The sequence below is a fragment of the Zingiber officinale genome, chromosome 1B (genome assembly GCF_018446385.1).
Source record: "Zingiber officinale cultivar Zhangliang chromosome 1B, Zo_v1.1, whole genome shotgun sequence".
NCBI classification, from domain to species: Eukaryota; Viridiplantae; Streptophyta; class Magnoliopsida; order Zingiberales; family Zingiberaceae; genus Zingiber; species Zingiber officinale.
Genome location: NC_055986.1, coordinates 39,137,435 through 39,161,833, shown reverse-complemented (window position 1 = coordinate 39,161,833; position 24,399 = coordinate 39,137,435). Strand labels below are relative to the sequence as shown.

General features: G+C 40.3%; 1 protein-coding gene across 1 annotated transcript; it reads right to left on the bottom strand.

The window, feature by feature from the left end:
- Positions 1-3,409: 3,409 nt before the first annotated feature.
- On the bottom strand, positions 3,410-4,995 carry LOC122037955 (transcription factor MYB88-like). The gene is made up of 6 exons (XM_042597457.1): positions 4,943-4,995; positions 4,662-4,841; positions 4,445-4,578; positions 4,172-4,317; positions 3,992-4,065; positions 3,410-3,524 (listed from the first exon to the last, which is right to left on the bottom strand). Exons 1-6 carry the CDS (start codon positions 4,987-4,989, stop codon positions 3,410-3,412), a joined length of 696 nt encoding a protein of 231 aa, XP_042453391.1. The 5' UTR covers positions 4,990-4,995.
- Between the last annotated feature and the right edge of the window lie 19,404 nt (positions 4,996-24,399).

Here is a 24,399-nt window from a genome sequence, read left to right as displayed (position 1 = left end):
AGCTAATAGATATCAAAATCAAGGTAGAACATTCTTTTAACAACACATCAAGGTAGAACCGCACTTCAAATGTAATCTAGCATGCATTCAACCCACTCGATCCGCACTTCATCAATTTCAACTCTAGAGTATTTAAGATTTGTAAACTGTAAAAACACATAAATAATATATTAGTAAACCAAGACCAAAAATCATAGTTGAAAAAACAGTAAGATAACAAGATGACTAACTGGAATGCTTAAAAAAAGAAACATTCATCAATTATCACATAAATATAAGGGATTAATTTGTAACAACAACTCAACAAAATGTACTACCTCCCTAAACTAAGGGATTGGTGTGCATTGAGATCAAGAAAGGTGAAACAAACAACTGTATATATCCACTAAAGAACTTGAGCTTTTTTGACTTGTAATTCTCTCCCCTAAACAATCCAAAACTCTTGTACGTATAAAAAGTGACAAAGAATAAATTTCCTTTAGAACCAACAGAACTATGAGATCAACTTGATAATCAAATTACTAATATTATGGTCAATATATAACTGTATATAATTTCCAAGGCCTATAATATATGGATGAGGATGCTCAATAATACATCAAGTAAAACAAGAAATAAGTAAAGAAGTAAATTCACTATATATCATCATTGCTTATTGTATATTGTTTATAATGTGCATGTGTAGATCATATCATAAAAGAATGATATTATATTTGCTATAATACTACCCTGTTTACTTGATGATAGGCACAGGGGGATTAGCAGTGGATAAACAGGAGGGTAACAGAGGAAGAATGTAAATCTAATTTATAGTAACTAATATGTAGAACAGAGGAAGAAAAAGTTTAAGGCCTACCTGGAATCATCATCTAACAAGAAAGAATTATTGGAAGAATTATTTGAGCCCTCGGCCATCACAAGTCTCATACTTGAAATGATCTATAAAATTGAAAAGGAAAAAAAAAACTCTACGTCATTACTTGGAAAGACCTAAAAGTGCAACAAAACAGTTTGAAGTCATTGCAAAATAAGGTTGATACCATTTGTCCCAAAGGCAAGCTATGAGATGGAAGACTTGGTATAGGCCAATATATTTATTCCCAATTGTCTTCCATCAGTTGGTTATGTCAACAAGAATATTACTAGATGCTAGAAACGCACCATTATTGCGTCACTAGATTGGCCCCGTCTTGGTGCTTTAATTGCTCTCTATTTTGTCCCCACACAAACTTAGTTGGTACCACACTTAGCTATTCCATTGTGAATATGAAAATTATGCATGTATATATATATATATATATATATATATATATTAAGAACATATCTAAGTGAAATCAGACCTCTGATGTAATACTCTGCGTGCTATACATGTCATCCCAGTACATAGTACTGATTCTGTATAACTGTTGTATGCTAAGAACCTGAAAACCAAATCAAACCAAAAAAACAGTTCGTTACTGACAATCTAAATGACTGAAACTTTGAATATTTATAAGTGGTCTCAACTGGGCATAAATCTTTGGTTATCTCCTTCAGTGTCTTCTTTGGTTTTTGATGTAAAACCTATATCACGATATAATATTAATAGTTCAAAGATAAGTTACTGGACAACAAGTATAGTATACAATAAGCAATCTTGATGTCTCGTAAGTACGTGCTGAATCGCTCAAACTCATGGCAAATCTGCACAAATATAAATATGAATCAAAATTCTAGAACCACCAAAATCAACATAAATCATTCTTTAAAAATAAAGTCAAACCTGGAAGGCCAATTCTCTTGTATGACACATCACAAGTGCAACAACTTGGCCTGCTATTAGCTCAATTTATTGAAGAGTAGAAAGTACAAAAACTGTCGTTTTACCCATTCCAGACTTTGCTTGACAAATAACATCCATTCCCAGAATAGCTTGTGGAATACATTCATGTTGTACTGATGAAAATTGAGGAGTACCCCAGTAAATAAAAAATAATCTTCTGGATCCTTTAATGGAAAGGTTTACCTTATTCTCCACCAAACTGAGAAACATGCAAGTGATCTTTACCTGCAAAATACCATAAAGATTTATGCATTTATCCACTCGATGATGAAACGAGATATCTATTTAAATTTAAATAGGGTTCTCCTGATTTGCTCTCAAATTAAGAAAGTAAAATGAGCAGAGGACAAGTCTATAGTTCTAGTACTTTAATTGAAAAAAACCACTTCCATATAATTTCACTGATTACCTCATACGCCTAAGATAAAAGCAGCATGGACTTTAATTGAAATTACTAGGCATGATAATGATAATGATCCTCTTTTTTGCACCATCACTGACCAAGGCACACAGTTCTTCCTAGTGTTTAGTGACTGTGGCTTTTGATTGTGCCAAATAATAGAGATAAACAGACTAAAAAATGTCTCTGAGAAGATCTTAACTACAAATATAAGTTGATGATTCACTCTGATCCAACATTTCTCACTGAATTAAAGGGTATATCCATTTTCAGTAGTCAAAAACCGCATCAAACTATTTATTCTCAGGTTTGTGTGAAACAATCAGAGAGAAGGTCAACAAGTAGAATATTTTCACTTCTCTCTGCAATATGGATAAGAACTCATGTTAGCCAACACAAAGAAAGAGATTGAGGATAAGATAATATTGGAATTCATCGTTTTAAGCCAAAGTGAAAGATAAACTTACAGCTAAACTATTTAAGGAACATTGATACTAATTCATAACAATAACCAATTTTCCCAACACACACATCTAGAAGTTATCCAACACTATTTTAATGTTGAAAAAGAATAAAAACAAGGTGTCGGAAAGATAAAAACAAGGAAACATTCTAACTGAGCAATAAACGTTGAAGTTGCCACAAAATGTGGTTGGTGCACCAAGCGAGGTGCAGTACCATAGTTCGTCATTTTCCACAAAGCACCATGCTTTACCAAAAAATTGTAGCTTCTCGGTAATTGATTAAATGGCCAGGGCGTATGCTCCATCCACAAGTCAGTCACAAAGACCTACACTAGCACAAGATTTTGATCCATAGAGTAAGGGGAAAAAGCTACTTTCTGGACCACTTGGAGACAAGACCACTAATTAAATTTCTAATTCACCTGGTACTCATCGCTGAATTCTTGGTTGAAGGCAGCCCTGATGGCCTCCGCCGACGTGCGATGCCCACCACCAGTATCACTCATCAAATTCAAAACCTTCTTCGGTCTCTCATACTCCGCCACGCCGTTAATGGGGGCGTCGTTTTCCTCGGCAAGGAGAGGGCTCTCATCCTCCAGACGGATCTCGTCGTTCGAGAGGCCGACGGAGGCAAACCCGATGGGGGCATTAAATTATGAGAATCAGAATCTGTTCAACTTGCTATACTGCTCCATTCTTCTTGCACCTTTCATGTCCCTAATCTCACCACTTTTCACCTTCAAATGCCTCTTGCAGTTCCCTCTTGACATTTTCCAGCCCACCAATATCATCCCAACTGACATTTGGTACTTCAACAACCTGATCAAAACCCAACAAACTATCAGCATATCTCAAGGTAGAAATAGAAGTGGTTTTTAGGCCATTCATCAACATATGACAGTAAACACAAGTTACCAACCAGGCACATGAGGTTATAGAATTTCTTGAGTTGAAAAAGGTAAGTTTAATTTAGAGATGAAATGTGGTTCCAGTAAATCAAAACCCTAACATAGAGTTGAAATGCACTGGTATGCATAAATTCATGAGATTACTTATGGAAGAAACGATTAGGAACTGATCAAGACTGAACCAAACAAGATAGATGTAGCTAACATAAACTAAATGAGTGAAACCAGTCACTCATGCATAAGAGAGACATGGAACTAGCATATGTTGAATCAAATTACAGGAACTATGATCCACTCTAATTAGAACCATCAATGTGAGGTCATGAAAACATTGAATATTTACAAGAGAAAAATACTCTTGAAGCTTCAAGCAATGACAGGTAGCTTGATTAGTTACCTGATTACAAAAATAGCAATTCTTTTTCTTAGTAGCCCACTGTCTTCAGTTTGAATCAAGTACTCTTGAAGCTCCTAATGGTTCAAAGTTTCCAAAGATTCACAACACTAATGAAATAGAAGTTAGGTTAACATTTCAAGCAAATTGAATATAAATCATTTGCGCTGACAAAATTAGCACCTTCCAAGCCTCATCAAGACTTTGGTTGGTATTTTCTGCATTAACCTTCTTGGAAAGGGTAGTCAGCAATTCAGCTTGTTGCAACAAGGCAGTTAGTTTTGGGTCATCTCTCCCAAGGAAAGTTGCTTGACTAACCTTATTGGAAGCTGCTTAGTCATTAGGAAAAGGCGAGGGCTTAGGGGGCAGCAGAAGGCATCAACAAATATTTTCACAAAAAGAAGATAAACCAAATTGATAGTGATTTACCATCATATGTATAGCCTCTCATATTACCTGATGACTGATTAACTGTGTCAAAGTTTTGAACTTCTAATAGAGGTGGCCTTTGCAGATGTTGAGCTGGACCATGTTCCCCAAGAGATCTCCTATGTGCTTCAATTGTCTCTTTGAGAGGAGAGATGTGATACCTATCTTGCAAATGAAATACTAATAAGAAAAATAAATAATTAAACTTTTTCTTGGTGGTTTAGTTCACAGTGAATTCATCTACCCCATCTGCTTATTTGATGTCGATGGTTCCCCTATTAGTATTGCTATAGATGGTTCTTCAACAAGAACCCTCTTATTGCTTGGGTCCAAAGATGGAACACTATTCTCCTTGGATGAAGCCTCAAATTTTGCCCTTTTCTTGCAGAGGGTGGAGAAGCGGTTCTTTACAGCGTTATCTGTTCTGTTGTAAAGCAAATACAAATCATATTTATACAACCTGTCCACCCATCACAGCGGATGGCTTATTAGTAAATACTAAATAAAGAAGTTTGGTTGAAATACCTTCCTGATACAACCTTTGCAATCTCTGTCCATCTGTTGCCAAACATCTTTTGTGCCTGATTATCAGAAAGCTTCAAGCAATGACAGGTAGCTTGATTAGTTAGATTACAAAACCCAAACAACTATATAAGAAATCCAGATTTGATCAAACCAGTAACTTAAATCAATAAATGACACAGATGTAAGTAATAATGCAATAAAAAGGAGAAAAGAAATACCTTAAAGGCAAGGTACTGATCTGTCTTGTTAATTAGCTCCAGGGAACACAAGCTCTGCTTCTTCAACTCAACTGCTCGATCCACAACCAGCAAAAAAATTGTTAGAAAACTAACTGAATTCCTTGTGATCAAACAGTCCACCCAAGAAGCCAAACAAAACAATCCACAACCATCATGCATGATCATAAAAAAAGGGAAATGTAGGACTTAGACTGTTTCGAAGACCAAATGCGAACCATTAAGCAAGTTTAAGATCGTACACGACTCCAACCTCACACCGTCCAGAAAGAAAGCAAACCACGAAAAACACATAAAACATGGATCGCTTGATCGAGGAGGAGAAAAGGGAAATGTAGACTTACAAACGAACTTGAGCTCCTTAGGCTCGATTTCCAGTAACCCTCCTCTCATTTCTCTTCGACTCTGTTTGCGATTTGTTGCCTCCTCCTAACAAATTGAAAGTGTAGAACCCGGAGATTGGTACAACGATGGTATCTCAGAGAGGAAAGGTTTGATTTTGGCGAAGTGCAGATTTTGTAGACCCAGGAGATTGATATAATCGGAGTTCGAAGGTAGTCTCGCAGACAGCCACTAAAAGGCAGGAACCAAACCGATCTACGGGCGTAGATTTGCAAAGAAAACAAATCGATCGAGTAAACCCTACACATATCAACCGATCCACTCAAATCTTCCAGCGACGACCACAATAGTGAAAAGGCAAACAAAACCAACATCAGATCAAAGAACTGCAACAGGTAAGAGTGTAGATGTAAGGAGGGGATTAGGGTTTTCACATTTCCACAGGGCCTCAATCTTCACCCTCAATCTTCCCAAGTGGCGAAAAGGGCCTCAAAGACTTCATCCAGCGGAACCCCTCGCCTTCCGAGGCAAAGGCAAGGGCGGGCGGCGAGGAGAGCATCGCGGTGTTGCTGGCGCGGGCGAAGCCGAAGCTCCCCGAGCTTCCCCTTTTCCTGCCCGGGATGATCATGATCCCCAAAGAACCCTTTCCACATGTACAGTGGGATCGTGCAGAGGGTCACCGACGGGAAGGCCAGTGTGCTCTTCGAAGGGGGGAATTGCATCTATCATTTATGCTGCGGTTTTGTTTAGGACCGGAGCAGGTGGTTTTGATCCTGATCGGGAGAGGCAGGTACGCTAGAAGGAGAAGAGGGAGATGAGGGGCTGAGAGAGATGGCCGGAGGAAAGTGGTGGTGTCGTAGCGACGATATAGGTTTAGGGCTAAGTATGGGTGGACGGCGCGACATAGGTTTAGGTTTGGAGAGAAGAATGAAGTGTTGCAAATTTCGACTAAGTATGGGTGGAAAAATTAAATTATTTTATTTAATCATAGACATCTGATTTTAAAAACCGCAGTAAAAATCGATGTCTATTAACGAAAAAAAAGGCGCTCATAGACATCGCCTAAAAAATCGATGTCTATGAGCGAAAATCTACGCTCATAGACATCGATTTTGGAAATAATCGGTGTAAAATACTCAAAGACATCGATTTTTACTTAAAACTGTTGTTGTTCCACCGATATCTATGAGGGTTTTTGTTGTAGTGCTACTAGGGTAGCTGGTATGGATATCACTATTGGACTCCGTGGTTGTTTTGATGTCATCAACCAAGTTAGTTATGTCCTGTTTATTTTTTATCTCTGTGTCTAAGTATGCAGGAGCTTAGGAGCGCAGGAAGTCGAGTGGAAGACACAGCTAGCGAGAAGGACGGCACGGGAAGGGAGCCGATGGACTCGGTGCATCCGAAGGACGAGAGAGCTACGGAAGAGTACACCGATGGGCGAGAAGAACGTGCATGATGTTCGAGGGACGTAAAGCCGGGACGGAAGACTGCTCGAGGAGAAGGCCGAGAATTGGGTTCGGGTGAGCCCTATTCTAGTTGGCCTCAATCACCCAAGTGAACGAAACCAGAAGCAAGTCAACCGAGAAGTTGACTTGACAAGTGTTCGGTCGACCGGACGCCATGATCAGTCGACCGAACCCCTATCATCAGAAGTCATCTATTGGTGACACATCAGCAACCACATCAGCAACCAATCGTTGGCTAATCGGTCAACCGAACCTTCTGATCGATCGACCGAACCAGAGATAAACCAGAGACTTAGTCGAGCATGCTGATCGGGCTAGCTTAGGGAGAGACCATTGGCTAATCGGTCGACCGAACACAGGCTCAATCCACACAGACTGCATCTGGACAGAAGGTTGGGCAAGTAAGCAGGTTCGGTCGACCGAACCTGGGGATCGGTCGACCGATCCCTCTCGAGTCAAATCCTGATCTCGAAGATTATGTGAACTGGATAAATCTTGGAATCCCTATATAAAGGGGTCTCGAATAGCTATTCTGCATTAACGAAAATCAACTCTATATTTCATTTCCAAGCAACGTGTAAGAGCTTTAAAAGTGTAAAAGGCTTCTCCGCCTTCAGAGAAGGAGACTCTATTAGTGCATCTATTCAACCACCTTGGATTAACAATCGTATTGGTTGTAACCAAGTCAATTCGCTGAGTCCCTTTTTCTTTTATGTCATTTTTACTTTACTTTATTGTTGCTTTTATTTTGAGTTGAAAGTTTTGAGGAGGATATATTTTTTTTACAAGCAATTCACCCCCCCCCCCCCTCTTGTCGGACCTGCTGCGCCTACAAGTGGTATCAGAGCCCGACAGCCTTAGAAGGACTAACCGCCGACTGAAGCACAAAGATCGAGACAACGGCCGACGCGAACATTCATCTCCCAAAGTTCGACGGAGACTTTGCTACATGGAATTGAAAAATGGAGGTATTTTTTAAAACTGAATTTGATATACTTTTAATAATGAAATATGGATATGCAGCGCCAAAAGACAAAGAAGAGTACAACTGGACGAAGAAGGAGCAAGCCGAGTTCGTGGTCAACGGAAAGGCAGAATTCCACCTGCTCAGCGTCCTGCCACCCCAGGAGGTAAGTCGGATCAGAAGCTACAACTTCGTCAAAGACCTCTGGGAAAAATTCCTGGAGCTCCACAAAGGCACCTCAGAAGCAAAGCTAACGAGGCGCAATATCCTCAGGACATAACTAACAAACCTCTGGATGAACAACGGTGAGAAGGTAGCGCAACTCCAAGCGAGAATCAAGGAGCTGATAACGCAACTGAAAAATCTCAGCGAATCGGTAACAAACCGAGATTCCATCCGATATGCGCTCAACGCCTTCCCCAGAACTCCTGAATGGACGTCCTTAGTAGATGCATACTATATCTCTAAGGACTTTGAGGTAAGTAGTTTAGAAAGTTTATTTTCTACCTTCGAACTTCACGAGTCTCGACTTGCAGAGCCTAAACAAGTAGAGAAGTTGAACCTCAACATTGCCCTACAAGCCGAAAAGGACGATCCTGACTCCAAAGCATCGATCGACGAAACTGAAGTGACTCTTCTGGTAAGAAAATTAAATAAGTTCGTTAAAACTAATAAGTTTAAATCACAGTCAAGGAAGCATCAACGCAAAAGAAGGATGGTCTGATGCTACAACTGCAACGAGGAAGGGCACATCAAGGATGACTGCCCCAAGTTAAAGATAAGGCACAAGGAGAAGCCTCGAAGACCGACGCCCTCTACACGCAAGAGTCTGAAGGCCACTTGGGATGATTCTTCATCCTCCGAATCAGAAGTCGAAGCCTTCTCAGGATTAGCACTGATGGCCAACCATCTCTTCGAAGATGACTCAAGCTCAGAGATGAGCATAGATGAAGGGGGAGGAACCTCAGAAGAAGAAGAAAGTTGCGACGAAGGGGGAGCATCACCGAGTGAGGTAAGTAAGGTACGTGATCTCACTCCTAATCAGTCATTTCAATTTATTAAATTACTTACGAAAGATCTAGCAAAATTAGAGAAAGAAAATGCTGAATTAAAATTAAACTTAGCAAAAGCATGCCCACTAGAAATGTATGATAATCTAAAATTAGAAAATTAAAAATTAAAAGTTGAAATTGAGAAATTGAAAAATAATGATGCATGCATTAATAAATTCCCAAAATCTAAACTAAGAATTTATGGAAAATTAAATTGGTATATTAGAAAATATCAGGGACAACTTAGGAAAGTTCCTAGAAACTATGTACCCCCTAAGTTTTTGAATAACCCAGTAGGAAGAAATCTATACTGGATTCCAAAATCTTTGCTAGATTAAAATTTTTATAAGTTAAGGGCTTTCAGCGAGAAAATTAAACATTAAGAGTTCTTTATGAGACTTTGACTAGAAAGTGATTGTTGCTCTAATAACCAAGAAGACCTAGTGTCTCGCCACTGTCTGGAAGCCGAATATAGAAATGAAATGTTTAATTAACTTTCTGATAAAGTATTAAAACTAAAAATAAATAATGATTTGAAAAGTTTTTAAACATCTTCCTGAAAATTCTTCAAAAATATTTTTATATCTAGAAAAATATTTCTTGCTTGAAATTTTTACTTAGAAAAATTCTCAATTTTTTTTAAAATTAAAATCTTTTCTGAAATTAGATTTTTTAAAAATATATATATATATCTAAGCTAAGTTTTTCTAAAAATAATATTAAATTTTTACTTAGCAAATTTTTCAAATGACTTAGAAATTTTTTGGGGATTTTGAAATGACTTAGAAAATCATTTTTACCCCGTTTTTACTGTGATCAAAGGGAGAGAGTTAAGTAACAAGTTTAGGAGGAGTTAGGATAATTAAAATTTTTAATTTTTTTTCTAACTTATGCTGTAAATTTTATTTATTATAATTTTTGTGCTTAAAATGTTAGTTTAGTAATTTTCTTAAAATTACTATTTGTTTGTTTTTACCCTAACTTGAACTTGGGTTGATGCAGATAAAAAAGGGGGAGACTGTTGGACCCCGTGGTTGTTTTGATGTGATCAACCAAGTTAGTTAGGTCTTGTTTGCTTTTGATCCCTATGTCTAAGTGTGCAAGAGCTTAGGAGCGCAGGAAGTCGAGCGAAAGACGCAGCTAGCGAGAAGGACAGCACGGGAAGAGAGCCGACGGGCTCGGTGCGTCCGAAGGACGAGAGAGCTATGGAAGAGTATATCGGTGGGCGAGAAGAATGTGCGCGACATTCGAGGGGCGTAAAGTTGAGACGAAAGACTGCTCGAGGAGAAGGTCGGGAATTGGGTTTAGGTGAGCCCTATTCCGGTTGGCCTCAATCACCCAAGCGAATGGAACCAAAAGTAAGTCAATCGGGAAGTTGACTTGACAAGTGTTCGGTCGACCGGACGCCATGATCGGTCGACCGAACCCCTATCATCAGAAGCCAGCTGTTGGTGACACATCAGTAGCCACGTCAGCAACCAACCGTTGGCTGATCGGTCGATCGAACCGGAGATAAACCAGAGACTTAGTCGAGCATGCTGATCGGGCCAGCTCAGGGAGAGACCGTTGGTTGATCGGTTGACCGAACAATGAGATCGGTTGATCGAATGTAGGCTCGATATATAAAATACGGTAACAAAATAATAATTAAAAATAAGGTTATTTGACAAATAATCTTATTGGAATTTTTAGGAATTTTTTGAAAATTTTTTGGAGCCCGTTTGACGTATTTTGAGGGGACCAATTATTGGGCTATAGGAAAAGTCTATTTGGAATACCCAAAAGTGGGAGTTGATTAAGGAGAGAACTTAGGATTTAATTAAGCTAAGCCTAAGTTTATATTATATATTTTTATTTTCCTTTTTCTTAAACCTTCCCGTGCCATAACCTTAAAGCCAAAACCTTTTTTCCCCTCTCCTTCGCTATCTTTCCCCGACGCCGACGCCGACATAGCCAGGAAGCCGATCACACCAGCGCCGTTCGACCCACCATCGATTGAGCTCCTCTTCTCCTCCATCGACGGAGCTCGTCCAGTGGATGTTCTTCCTCTCAAATCGCCGACCGAGGCCCCTCTCCACCCGATCCTCCGCCTCCGCCTCCGCCTCCCGATCTCGCTACAGCGCTCGATCGATTTCTCCTGTCGTCCCTCCTTCTTGATTCGAGTCGTTGTCTTTGCACAGCTTGATCTTGGCCAAGACCAAATATTCAAACCCTAGCACCGATGGGTAGATGCCACCGTCCTCGATCCATCGCCATTGGCCAGCTCTCCCTTAGCGATGTTCCTAACCATAGGCCGATAGATGTGCTAGCTGGCCGTAGGCTCCACCTTCCCGATACTTGGTTTTGATTTCCACCATGGTCGGATGTGATTTGATGCAGCTAGATCTTGACCATGGGTGTTTGTGGTCTCTGCCGGCAGTCAGATCAAGTATCGCCTGAACCTCAACACAGCGGACTTGTCGATCGCCATGAGCCATCGCCGGAAGAGCTAAGTCTTGTTGGATTAGGTACAACCTAATGCTGATTAGATTTATTAGTGATTAATCCATACTTAGTTGTAAATTTTAAATTAATTTGAAGTGAAGGAATTATGTTAAGCTTTGATTGGAGATAGTTTGCATAGAGGGCAGAAGGTTCATCTTGTCTCCGGCCATACTTTCCGGCAGCAACTTCTCCGGCCGAGGGTTATCAGGGGTCACAAATTTTGGGTGAATCGTTGGAATTAATTATGTTTAACCCAACCCAATGTGATGATGGAATGTGTTTGTTGTGAATGGAATTAGAGCTCTAAACATTAATTGGGAGATTAAACAATGATGGTGTTCTAAGTACGAATTTCCTAATTAGTTTTAGGTATTTGATTTAGCTGTGTAAAATATGTGAAGATAGTTAAATTGTATAAATCTCTACAGGATGCTGATTTGAGACAAACATCTTGATGTGGGAGTAGTTTATCACGTTCTTCTTTTGAGGCAAGTACTTCTTGCTTTGTTTCTTTTAGTACTTTGACCTTGGTGCATGAACTATTTTGGATAAGAAATTATTTTTACCTTGACTTCACTCTTATTTTCCTACGCTTGATACTTCCACGCGATCTTTGAGAAATTTGTTTTCATATCTATACAGTCTCTTGTTGTTGTCCATGATCAGTAGCAGATACTAGATACCATGTTTGTATGCTTTGACTTTGTTTATTTATGTACTATGTTGAGCATGCTGACTTCATGTAGCATACCTAAATTTTGCTTATATTTATATGATGATTGTTGCATTTAGTGCATCATGTCATGACATGCATGTCAACGACCAATTCTCCCTTGTAGTCAAGAGAGTCATTGACCAGGGCCGCATCCTCGGCCACTCGAGAGAGTGGTAGATGGAGTTGATGTCGTTTGTCCTGTCGTGCCGCACTCGGCCACTCATGGAGAGTGGTAGCTGGAGTTACGAGTAGTAGGGACCCCCGTCGCAGATGTAGCTACTTAGCTACTATGCAACTGTCCCCTCAACCACTCGAAAGAGTGGTAGCTGGAGTGGTGTATAGTCTGTCACTGACCCGGCCTCTCGATCATGCAGGGGTCATGGTGTAGAGAGGTGGGCGGGAGTGACCATCCATGCATACACTGTTTATTATTATACTTGCTTTGGCTTTTACTGTTTATATATGTTGCTATTGCTTACTTACTGCTGTTGCTCACTTATGTTGCTATGCTTGCTTATGTTGAGATGTACCCTCGTTGTGGGTGCTTAGTCCTTTGTTTACTTATTGGAAGTTTGTATATACCTTACATATTTCCTCTGTAGTTATGAGCAGTACTGTAGCAGATTAGTGTTAGGATCTTCGGATGGCTAGAGAGGGGGGGGGGTGTGAATAGCCTCCTCTAAAAGCTTAAAGAATTTCTTCCTACAAGTCGTTAGCGCAGCGGAAATATGCAAACGAAAATATAATACAAGAAAAGAGACAAACACAACTAACACCAGTATGTACGAGGTTCGGGGATAACTTGCTCCTACTCCTCGGCGTGTCCGTAAGGTGGACGATCCCTTGATCTTTCGGTAGATCACACCCCGGATAGTTTCCGGCTAAAGATTTCCTCCTTCTCGGTGGAGTAACCTCTCCACAAAGTCTCAGAAGATATGTAAATAAAGCACAAGACTTACAATGGTCAGTGGCTAAAGAGAATGAAGAATATATTCACAGCCACGCGAAAACGACAGTGAAAGCAGAGCGCAAGGAGGAAGCAGCTTCTCAGCCAAGAGCTCAAAGCTTAGCACACTCGCTTGATCGACAGAGAGTCTATTTTTTTTTCGAACATCTCTTCATCCTTCTTCTTATGCCTCTGCTTTTCCATTGCGTTCAGCCTGTACCGAATCGCTGTCAACCTGCACCGAATCGTTGCTGCAAGCTAAGGCGTCGCCAATCACTCTTCCTCCTCATTTGGTTCTCTGAACTCACACCAATAGAACACATGGTCTTCACAGGTGTCTCTGAACTCGAACCAATAAGCAGGAGTCAAGCTGATTGCCAGCTGATCGCCAGCTGATCGCAGCCAGATCGTAGTCAGTAAACATTGATGCTCCAATTGCACCATTTGCAGTGAAACACAGTAGAAAGAACACTTTGTCTTATTCTTCTGATGGAGGTTGATTTGAATTTAAGCATTGGCATGATACCTGCAACCTACAAATTTAAAAAGCTCACAGCAGATGGTTAAATCAGATGAATCAGAAGTTGCAGAGAAACAGCAGAAACTATAGACACTATTGTGGATCGGTCAGCAGACCGATCCACAGCCTTTTTGACCGATCAGGCTACAGCTTGATCGGTCCAGGAGAGCTCTGATCGGTCTGTGGACCGATCAGGCTATAGGTGGATCGGTCCACAGACCGATCCCCCTATCCTTTCTCCCGAACTCCGTTGCCTCCTGATCGATCTACAGACCGATCAGTAATACTTGGTGAGTTCACAGAGAGTTATTAATTGGTTACTGATCGGTCTAGTGACCGATCAGATAACCATAGTATCACTGGATCGGTCAACAGACTGATCCAATGCCTATGTAGGTTTAGGGCTTCCCAGCCCTAAACCCTAAAGCCTTCCTGGTCTAGAGAACGAGCTACCGAGCCCTCTCTGACCTAGTCCAGAGAATGAGCTACCGAGCCCTCTCCAACTTCGTCCGGTCCAGAGAATGAGCTACCGAGCCCTCTCTGACCTAGTCCGGAGAACAAGCTACCGAGCCCTCTCCGACTTCGTCCGGTCCAGAGAACGAGCTACTGAGCCCTCTCTGACCTAGTCCGGAGAACAAGCTACCGAGCCCTCTCTGACCTAGTTCGGAGAACGAGCTACCGAGCCCTCTCCAACTTCGTTCGGTCCAGAGAACGAGCTACCGAGCCCTCTCTGACCTAGTCCAGAGAACGAGCTACCGAGCCCTCTCCAACTTCGTCCGGTCCAGAGAACGAGCTACCGAGCCCTCTCTGACCTAGTCCGGAGAACGAGCTACCGAGCCCTCTCCGACTTCGTCCGGTCCAGAGAACGAGCTACCGAGCCCTCTCCGACTTTGCGTGCCAAGTTTCCATACTTGGACTTTTCCCTTCCACCTGATCAACCTTGATCAGTAATCAATCTGAGTTTAATTAATATCTGATACAAACTTAAATCAGTGTCAACATCAAAACAACAGCTAGGTCAGATTGTATCAACAATCTCTCCCTTTTTGTTATTTGACAACACAATTTAAGTTTAGATCAAAAATGCTCATATTTCCATAATTTTAGGGGAATCAAGATCCTCCCCCTAAGACGGATACAACACTATGTAAGGAAGTCAATAATCCTCAAGGTTATCCTCTCCCCTAAAATCAAAACTTTATTCATCTCTAAACTTAGTCATCTTCTCCCCCTTTGTCAAACACCGAAAAGGTGCAAATTAGGTAATAAGACTTAAAGGACTCCCCCTTAACCCATACTATCTCTTTCTTAATCCACATAGAATTCCCTCTAAGTGTATTATCGGACAGTAAATAAGACAATCAAGATATGACATATGAAAAGCATATAAATAGCCAATAAGAACTGAAACATAAAGAGAAGCAAGTAATAGAAAAGTGAGTAGCATAAATATATGAAAACAGCTAATATCCAGGTCAGACACATGTCTCTATCAAACAGTATCCGAAACATAGGCAATCAAAATGACCAACATAAAACAAGGTGTATCAATCAACATCCTCAATATGAGGAGCATCATCATCATCAGCTGGAGGAATGAGTCCCTGAGGCGGCATGCTGCTGCTGCGGAGGTGGGTAGCTTTCCATCCATCCCAGAAGCACCTGCTGCGTCGCCAAATGCTGACTGCGTAGATCATCGTAACGCTGGTCAATCCGAACGTACAGCCCATGGAGCTCAGCAGCCAACAGCTCATCGTGCTGATCGATGCGGCTCTCCAGCTCAACGATCTGCCAGCGCAGATCAGGATCTGCCTCTCCATACTCAGCAGCAGTAGGAGGAGGAGCAGCAACAGGAGCAGCATCAACCTGTCGTGGAGGTGCCCGTGGTAACTCACCCAGTGCTCTCCCATTCTTCCAACGAACCGTCCCATACTCTCCTATGATGCCAGACTTGGAAAATGCACATTTTCCAAGTCTACAGTCCTGCCTCATCATCTTGACTATCCTTCCCTTGGAGACATCAATCTGTAGGGTCTCGAGCCAATCCGTAATTATATGCCCATAAGGCATATAAACGGTGAAGCTGTTAGGCTCACTATAGGTGATGATAGACGAATAAATGCTCGACATGATGTCAAAATCAAGACGCCGACGCAATCCATAAAGCATCAGGCAGTGATATGGTCGGATCTCTGCCAAGGGTTTAGATGTGATTAGCAGAAGACAATTTGTGACAATCTTAAAGAGAATGTAATCTGGGACAGATAGTCTTGTTAGTTAGAGCCCTAGAGCCAATCATTTGATGATTGTATGGACTCATTGTATCATATTCTTATATATTAATAAAGGCATTTAGTTTGGTTATTATACTTATATTGGTGCCAAATAAACTAAGTATAATAGCGTCCTTGAGTAGAAGGTTCTCACCTATATCAATCGGTTAGTTGAACCGATAGTGAGATGATATAGGGAACACTACTCTAAATCATTCCTAGTCGAGTATTAACATTCAAGGACAATGTTAATGCAATAAGACTAGCATGTAGGTCAACTCGATGACTTGATCTCACAAGTCATGGATATGGAGATATCAAGTTGACACATGGGTATGCATTGGAGAATGTATACTGAATGACCCGCCATGAGAAAGTATCATGGATCATTATATGAGTGTCATATACTTTCTCATGTGGCTATTAGTATGACTATTAGTCCTTAGACCTGAAGTCAACATGGATCCCTACATAAGGAGTTATGTACTTTGATTTCATCAAACGTCACCCGTAACTGGGTGGACTATAAAGGCGATTACTGGGTATATAACGAATTATGTAGAGGGATGTGAGTGATGTAGATGGGATCTATCCCTCCCATATGACGGGAGCGACACCGGTATTCTTGATAGAGTGAGACCACTAAGTGCATGGCCATGCCCAAATGAGTCAACATTAGATGTTGAGCTCATTTGATCGAGTGAGTCTACTTGGAGTTCAAGATTTAGATTGATTAGAGGATGACACGGTCTATGCCTCATATTGATCAATCTAGATGTCTAGGATAGAAGGACAATGTCACATATTGTGAGGAGTCACAATTAGTAGTCACAAGGTGATGTTGGATCTCAACATTCTTGTAACTTGGGTAGCAATGATGTATTGCTAGATGCCGCTCATTGCTTATATTTCTAAAGGAGTTTAGAAAGATTGCCAACGTTACAAGAACCTATTGGGTCACACACAAAGAATAAGTGGATGGAGATTAGGTTCATATGATGAACCAATTGGATTAGGTTCGTATGATGCACCAAAGATTGGATTTAAATTAGACTTATTGAGTTAGACTCAATTAGATTCAATTGTTGAATGAGTCTAATTTAAATTTGATTCATTGAGTCAATTTATATTAATGAATTGAGATTCATTAAATTGAAATTGACTTGAATCAAAGGTTGGATTTAACTCAACAAGGAAGACAATTGGTCAAGTTTGACTTGACCAAGTAGAAGTTGAAACATCAAGTTTGACTTGATGTATTGCCACATCATAAGGATGACTCATCCTTACCACATCACCTCCACCTCATGAGACATGCCACCTCATGGAGGTTACAACACCTCCCATTCCATTTAATGTGGCTGGCCACATTAAATGAGGGAGTTATGTGTGTGGCCGGCCACACTAAAGGGTGAAATGGTTTTCATTTAGTGTGTATTGATGTGTGGTAATTGTCTATTCTTCTTCCTTGCTTCTTCCTTCTCTTCTCTTGCTGTTGCCGTGACTTCCATGGTGAGGAGAAGGTGGTTGAGTGGGTTCCAACAAAAAGGAAGGGTGAAGGTCACAAAGGAAGATACTACTACTTGAGTGTAAGAGATTCTTTTGCATCTTCTTCTTTTCTTCCTTTCCAATCCCATTCGAGAGCTCTAGAAAGTGCTAGCACACTTGGGGCTCTCTTCTCCATCCTTTGAGTGTGAGAGACACTCCTTGTTCGTGTGGATATCATTAGAGGAGTGTCTACGTTGACACTCTCGAGATCCGGCGTACCGTTGGACGAGCGGGATTTGCGAGGGCACGCTTCAAGGGTAAAGCTCTCAACACATAGATCTAGGAGTAGATCTAAAATTTTAAACTCGTACTCGTATTTTTTGTTCGGTTTTCTTTGCACGGATCTATGGCTTTGGGTGATTCGGGGTTTCCGTGACGCGAAAAGCGGTTTTCGCGGCTCGAAGAACCCAACAGTGGTATCAGAGCCACGTGCAAGGCTTGTACGAGTTTGTTTTTGGTTTTATGAAAACTAAAGTTTCTGTAATTTTCTTTAAAATTATGATTTTTCAGTTTTTATGGGTAATTTTTCCGTAGAAGCGAAGCACAAGTGTCTCGGCACTTGTAGGCTTCGGCTACTGGAAAGATTTTTCCAAAACGGCTTCGTTTCACCTCAAAATTTTTTTTTGGACAGCGGGCTTGGGTGCTATTAGATCGCTTAGGAGCAACTCGCGATGGTTAGATCGCGGGTAGGGGTACTGCCCTTAACCCCGCAAGGAGATTTGCTCCGCGATTGCACCTGAAATCGCTAAAAACGAACCCGCCGGGAAGATTTTTCTGAGACGGCAATGTCTCGGCCCAAATCATTTTGGGACAGCGGGTTTAGGCGCTGTTGGATCGCAAAGGAACCCTCGCGATGGTTAGATCGCAGGTAGGGGTGCTGCCCCTGGCCCCGCAAGGGGATCCGTTCCGCGATTGTGCCCGAAACGACTAAACGGGTCCGCCGGGAAATTTTACTCGTAAAAATTGTAAAAAAAATTAATTTTAAAATTACAAAAAATTATGAAAAATATATAATTTTGAATTATATATTAATTTTGTGATAGTCATGGCCCAAAACCCAATGTGATTGGATTGTGTTGTAATTCATAATACGGCTTACGTGCCGTTATGTGTTTGCGAGTGTTGTATTATATTCGCGACCTGCGCATCGTGCCTGCTCTTATATTCTTGTTGTAAATTAGATTTAGACTCGAATGTAACTCGAGTTTCAAATTGTAATGTACAAATTGGAGCGGTGGAGGGTCCACACGAGACGGAGTTCTGAAGCGGGCACGAGCAACACAAGGTGGTCAAAGGGAGGAGCTTGGAGAAGCTGTTGACCCTAGGTTGACCAGTCGATCTTCTCATTGGCTTGAGAAGATCGTAGTAGGGCCATGACTAAATCATAAATAGATTAATTAATTGCTTATGTATGTGATGCATATTTAATAAGTAGTTAATTAATTAGTGCCTTACGATTAGATTAGATCTAAGTCGTGCACATGATGCACCCTTGCGATTAGATTAGATCTAAGTCATGCACAAGATGCATCCTTTTTCGATTAGATTAGATCTCAATCGACTCAACTCTAATGCCTAACCGTGCCGTGATATCTATCACTACCTCGATCACATGTATTGTTGAATCTGCCAAAGCAGAGCAATACATATTATCTTGGTAGGGTACGGAGGGACAATCTTGGTCCCGCCTATCAACGCATGGGTGAATACAAACTCAATTAGATTGAGTATTCCTAGTTACTCGGTTGGATTGAGTCAACTATAGGCATTCTTCCAATAGTTTGAAAGGTAGGACAAAATCAAGTTTATATTAACTCTCGGGCGTATTAGCCAAAGCTAACTCGAGTTTTAATATAAATATGGATCTTGATCCTATAAACAAGAGTTGTATAGAGATGTAATTGGTAATCGTTACTTACCGATCATACTAAGTCTTGGGCGTATTAGCCAAAGCTAACTCAAGGGTTAGTATGATGTGGATCTTGTCCCACTAGAATTATAGAATTCAGTGGGAGCATCATTTAATTAAAGGTCTAATTAAATTATTTTAAAAGAATATGATATTTATTTCTGCAAATTTTCTGTTGTAGATAACCATGACGTCGAATACGAACTCTTTCTCCCTGCGTTCTGTCCTTAAGAAGGACAAGTTCAACGGAGCAAATTTCCTGGACTGGTACAGGAACCTGAGAATAGTTCTCACTCAGGAACGTAAACTGTTGGAGGCTCCTCCTGCCACTGCCACGCGAGCTGACCGGGATGCTTACAAGAAGCATCAAGATGACGCATTAGATGTGTCCTGTCTAATGCTCGCAACCATGAACTCTGAGCTTCAGAAGCAACATGAGTTGATGTGTGCTTACGATATGGTTGGACATCTTCGTCAACTATATCAAGGACAAGCAGAGCACTGGAAGAGGAACTTCACAGGATACCTGGAAGATCTTAACAAGAAGAGAAATAAGATTTCTACTTCAGGTATAAATATTATAGAAGTCAACCTCTCTATTTCTTCGTCGTGGGTATTAGATACCGGATGTGCTTCGCACATTTGTACTAATGTACATGTTGGAGTGTATACTGAAAGCCTAAGCTTTGTAAACATTTATTATGAATAAAGAATCACATTTGGTCAAATTATCTACATTTGTTTGTAGTTGTTCAATTAATTTATATTGTAGATAACATAGTATGTGGTGTCACATACAGAAGATGATGTTATCAGTACCTTATAAATTATAAACAGTGGCTCACGACCAAAATGGAAAGGAACAAACCATTAGAAGGTCGTAGTGTAATTAGGTATCAGTTTATCTTGACTGTATAATTACACTATGTAACGACCCACCCTTCTTACTACTACTCTCTAAGGGCGACCGTTACCTAACTACTAGTCTACTCACTAGTGTCACTGACGCTATTATTAGCATCAGTTAGATTTATCACGGTCCAGAGGAATTCCTACCGAAAAATTTCGGCAGAGTCTCCCCTGTACCGGTGACCAAATCCATAATACAAAAGATATATACGCAGCCACAAGCGGCTGGAACATATTTTTCACAATCACGCAGTGATAAAAACCACAATAAGAAGAAAGAAACTACTCTAGCAATAGTAAACAACTATATCACTCCACGAATAATAAAAGAAAACTAATTGCAAGTGCGGAATAAACTCAACTACAATCCCAATTGCATAATAACATTAAAAGAGAACTAAAAGAACTAAACAGAAAAGTCTTGGCAATTTGCCAACTCATTCTGGATCTCTCCATAGTCCAGTCATCACACATCTTCATCACCACCACCATCCTGTCGCCTCCCTTTCATATCTTAGCTTTTCCTTTATCTGCGGTAGGAGGAAAGAAAACAAAAGATCTATAAGTGAAAACGCTTAGTAAGTACTAATCTATCTCACAAAACTCGAAGTGCATAAAAAGAATGCAATAATACTAAAACTGAAATGCTAAAAGCAAAGCTGCATGTACTCATGGTATACAGAAATAAAACTGAATACTAAACATGCTCACTAACTGTCAGGAAAGTAATGAAACAACTACTGTAAGCTTAGAATTAAAGAACTAAACTTTTATTGAATCTAAGCATAAACTTGTTTCATTTTCTTATATCTTTATGCTAGAAATTAATCTTTTAATTTCTCTTTCACTTTCTTCTTCTTTTTCTCTTACTTTACTTATACTAGAAATTAATCTTTTAATTTCTCTTTCACTTTCTTCTTCTTGTTGTTCTTTTTTTTTTTCTTCTTTTCTTTTCTTTGGGCCCAGGCTTAGTACCATCTTAATCTTATGCGCGCTCCCTAATAGAGACTGCTGTAGTCCCACAGGGTAAAGACCTCGGTCTTACCAGGGCCGAGACCTCGGAAACGGTCACCTGGATTTGTTTAACGACAACCTCGGAAGTCGGGTACTAGCCTCTTACTTTAGTTTACTTGTTATCTCTTTTTAACTAGACCTTGGTCTCTTTCTTTTTACTCAATTTCCTCATAATCCTTTATTAGAGTTCATTGGAATCCTTTAGATATACCTAACAAGTGTAGGATTACAATTAACTAAGCATGCTATATAAAACAATACAAGGGAAACAAATCTAACTCTCTCTAAGCATGTTATAAAACAAAGCAACAGAAGAGCAAATCTGAACTTTCTAAACATGCTGTAAAACAAAGGAAAAGAAAGCACATCTGAACTTACTAATCATGCTATAGAATAGAGCAAAAGAGAGCTAGTTTGAACTTTTAAAACATGCTGTGATAAGAGCAAAGAAAGCTAATCTAATCTCACTAATCATGCTATAAAATAGAGCAAAAGAAAGCTAATTCAAACTTGCTAATCATGCTATAAAATAGAGCAAAAGAGAGCTAATTTGGACTTTCTAAACATGCTGTAAAATAGAGCAAGAGAAAGCTAACTTGGACTTTCTAAACATGCTGTAAAATAGGGCAAAAGATAGCTAACTTGGACTTACTAAACATGCTGTAAAATAGAGCTAAAGATAGCTAACTTGGACTTACTAAACATGCTGTAAAATAGAGCTAAAGAAAGCTAACTTGGACTTACTAAACATGCTGTAGAATAAACAACTGAATGCTACTTTAAACTTCCTAAACATACTATAAATAAAGCAAAAGAATACAACTTCAGGCTTCTTTAACGTGCTATAAAATAGGAAACAGAATGCTACTTCAAACTTTCTAAACATGCTATAAATAAAGCAAAAGAATACAACTTCAGGCTCCTTTAATATGCTGTCCAAAACTAATCCCTAAACAACCTTAACTCTGTACAATATGATCTTAAAGCAAGGAGATTCAAGCATAAAACACAACTCAAAGAATTCAACAGCAAGCCAAAAGAATGTATCCTTAGATGAACTCATGGCAGCAACATGAGGTAACCATAGCAATCTGTACGGTATGATCCAAAACAGGGCAGCAAAGAACCAACCGGAAACTCAACTGTGCATGGCAAAATCCCTAGCAACAATTAAGGATAGAATGCATAACACAACAACCCTAGCATACAATTCTACATGCTTAACTTAAATCATTCATCTTCTTCCTATAAGACTCACGGCAGAAAACTAAAGAAACCAAAAATCTTTACAACGTGCTTTGAATTCAAAATGAACAAAGAACACAATTTCTTGACCTTAACATGCTATGCTCATGAAAAGGAAAGGGCAACTTGCTGTGCAGCCCAAATACTAAGTCTAGGGTTCATGCTAGGCCTCAGAAGCAAGGAAAAATCAAAACAGAAAACCCGAAACAACTCCTACCGCAGGTGAGTAGTACTTACACTTGATTGCTAGGACTTAGAACCGAAGGAGAGCAAGAAGATCTAGGGCTCGGAGGCTTGAAATACTCGACTTCTTCTTGTGCTCGCGCCTCTTCTTGACGAGAGGAGCTCGGATCCGCAAGGTTCGCCGGAAGAAGACCTTCGTCGGCCGACGGAGACGAAGCTAGGGCTTCGTATTTTCTTCGCTCGACAGAAACGGCGCCGTCGCACGCGAGAAGCAGAGGAGAAGAAAGGGTTTCAGGAGAAAAATATATCCTAATCCCTCTTAACTTATCCTTTTATAACTAGGTCTAACTTTGCCCTCTACTTAACTTATATATATCTCGTTTCATACTTATTAACAAACCACGTGTAGCCCAGTTGGTTGGCTGTGTCCGGTTAGGGTCAGGTTCGACCGGAGGTCTTGGGTTCGAGTCTCACCTTCAACATTTTTGGTCAAAACTTCTTTCTTTTTGTAAACATACTAAACGACCTCCAAAAATTATGTAAAAATACTCTAAAAATTCCTAAAAATCTCTAGAATATTTTAAAGGTATTTCCAAATATTTTTATGGACTTTTAGAACTCGAAATAGAGAAAATTGGGTCGTTATAATCCCCCATACCTTATAAAAAGTTCATCCTCGAACTTAGAATAGCCCTGGATATTTCTGTCTCATACTATTCTCACGCTCCCAAGTGACTTCCTCGTGCTTCTGGTTCTGCCAGATGACCTTCACTAGTGGTACTTCTTTATTTCTTAGTCTCTTAACTGCTCTGTCCACTATCTGTATAGGTCTACTCTCATAACTAAGATCCTCTTGGATCTGCACTGACTGAGGCTGAATCACTTGGCTCGGGTCATGGAGACACTTCTTTAGCATGGAGACATGAAATACATGGTGTATTGCTGACACGTCTTGTGGTAAGTCCAGCTTGTAAACTACTTTTCCAATCCTCTCTATGATCAGGTAAGGTCCTACATAGCGAGGACTTAATTTGCCCTTCTTGCCAAATCTCATCACTCCCCTCATAGGAGCGACCTTGAGGAAAACTGAATCTCCTACTTGGAATTCCAATGGCCTACGACGTGTGTCACAATAACTCTTCTGTCTACTCTGGGCAGTCTCAATCCTCTGTCTGATCTTTACTTTGCTCTCTCTGTATGTCCTCAAGCAAGGTAGGCTCTAAGGTTAATGCGGAGTGCTGTCCGTAAATAATTTCAAGTCCAAAATTTGACAACTCCTTCTGCAGTGGCAGGGCTAATGATGACAGAGACATCAGGGATGCACTGGACTTTCTGCTTAGTGCATCTGCCACTTTGTTAGCTTTGCCTGGGTGGTAGAGGTTCTCACAGTCGTAATCTTTGACCAACTCCAGCCACCTTCGCTGTCTCATGTTTAAGTCCTTCTGAGTGAAGAAGTATACTTAAGACTCTGATGATCTGTGAAGATTCTACATTGAACTCCATACAAATGATGTCGCCAGAGTTTCAGTGCAAAGACCACAGCTACCAGCTCAAGGCCATGAGTGGAATAGTTCTTCTCATAATCTTTGAGTTGTCTAGAAGCATAAGCTATGACTTTTCCTTCTTGCATGAGTACAGCTCCTAAGCC

Excerpts from the sequence above, each read along its gene's own strand:
- LOC122037955 (XM_042597457.1), bottom strand. The coding sequence starts at position 4,989 with ATGTTTGGCAACAGATGGACAGAGATTGCAAAGGTTGTATCAGGAAG. Across the intron at positions 4,579-4,661 it reads ACATCAAATAAGCAGATGGG|GTATCACATCTCTCCTCTCA; the intron begins GTAGATGAATTC and ends TTTGCAAGATAG. Across the intron at positions 4,066-4,171 it reads GTCTTGATGAGGCTTGGAAG|GAGCTTCAAGAGTACTTGAT; the intron begins GTGCTAATTTTG and ends TTGAACCATTAG.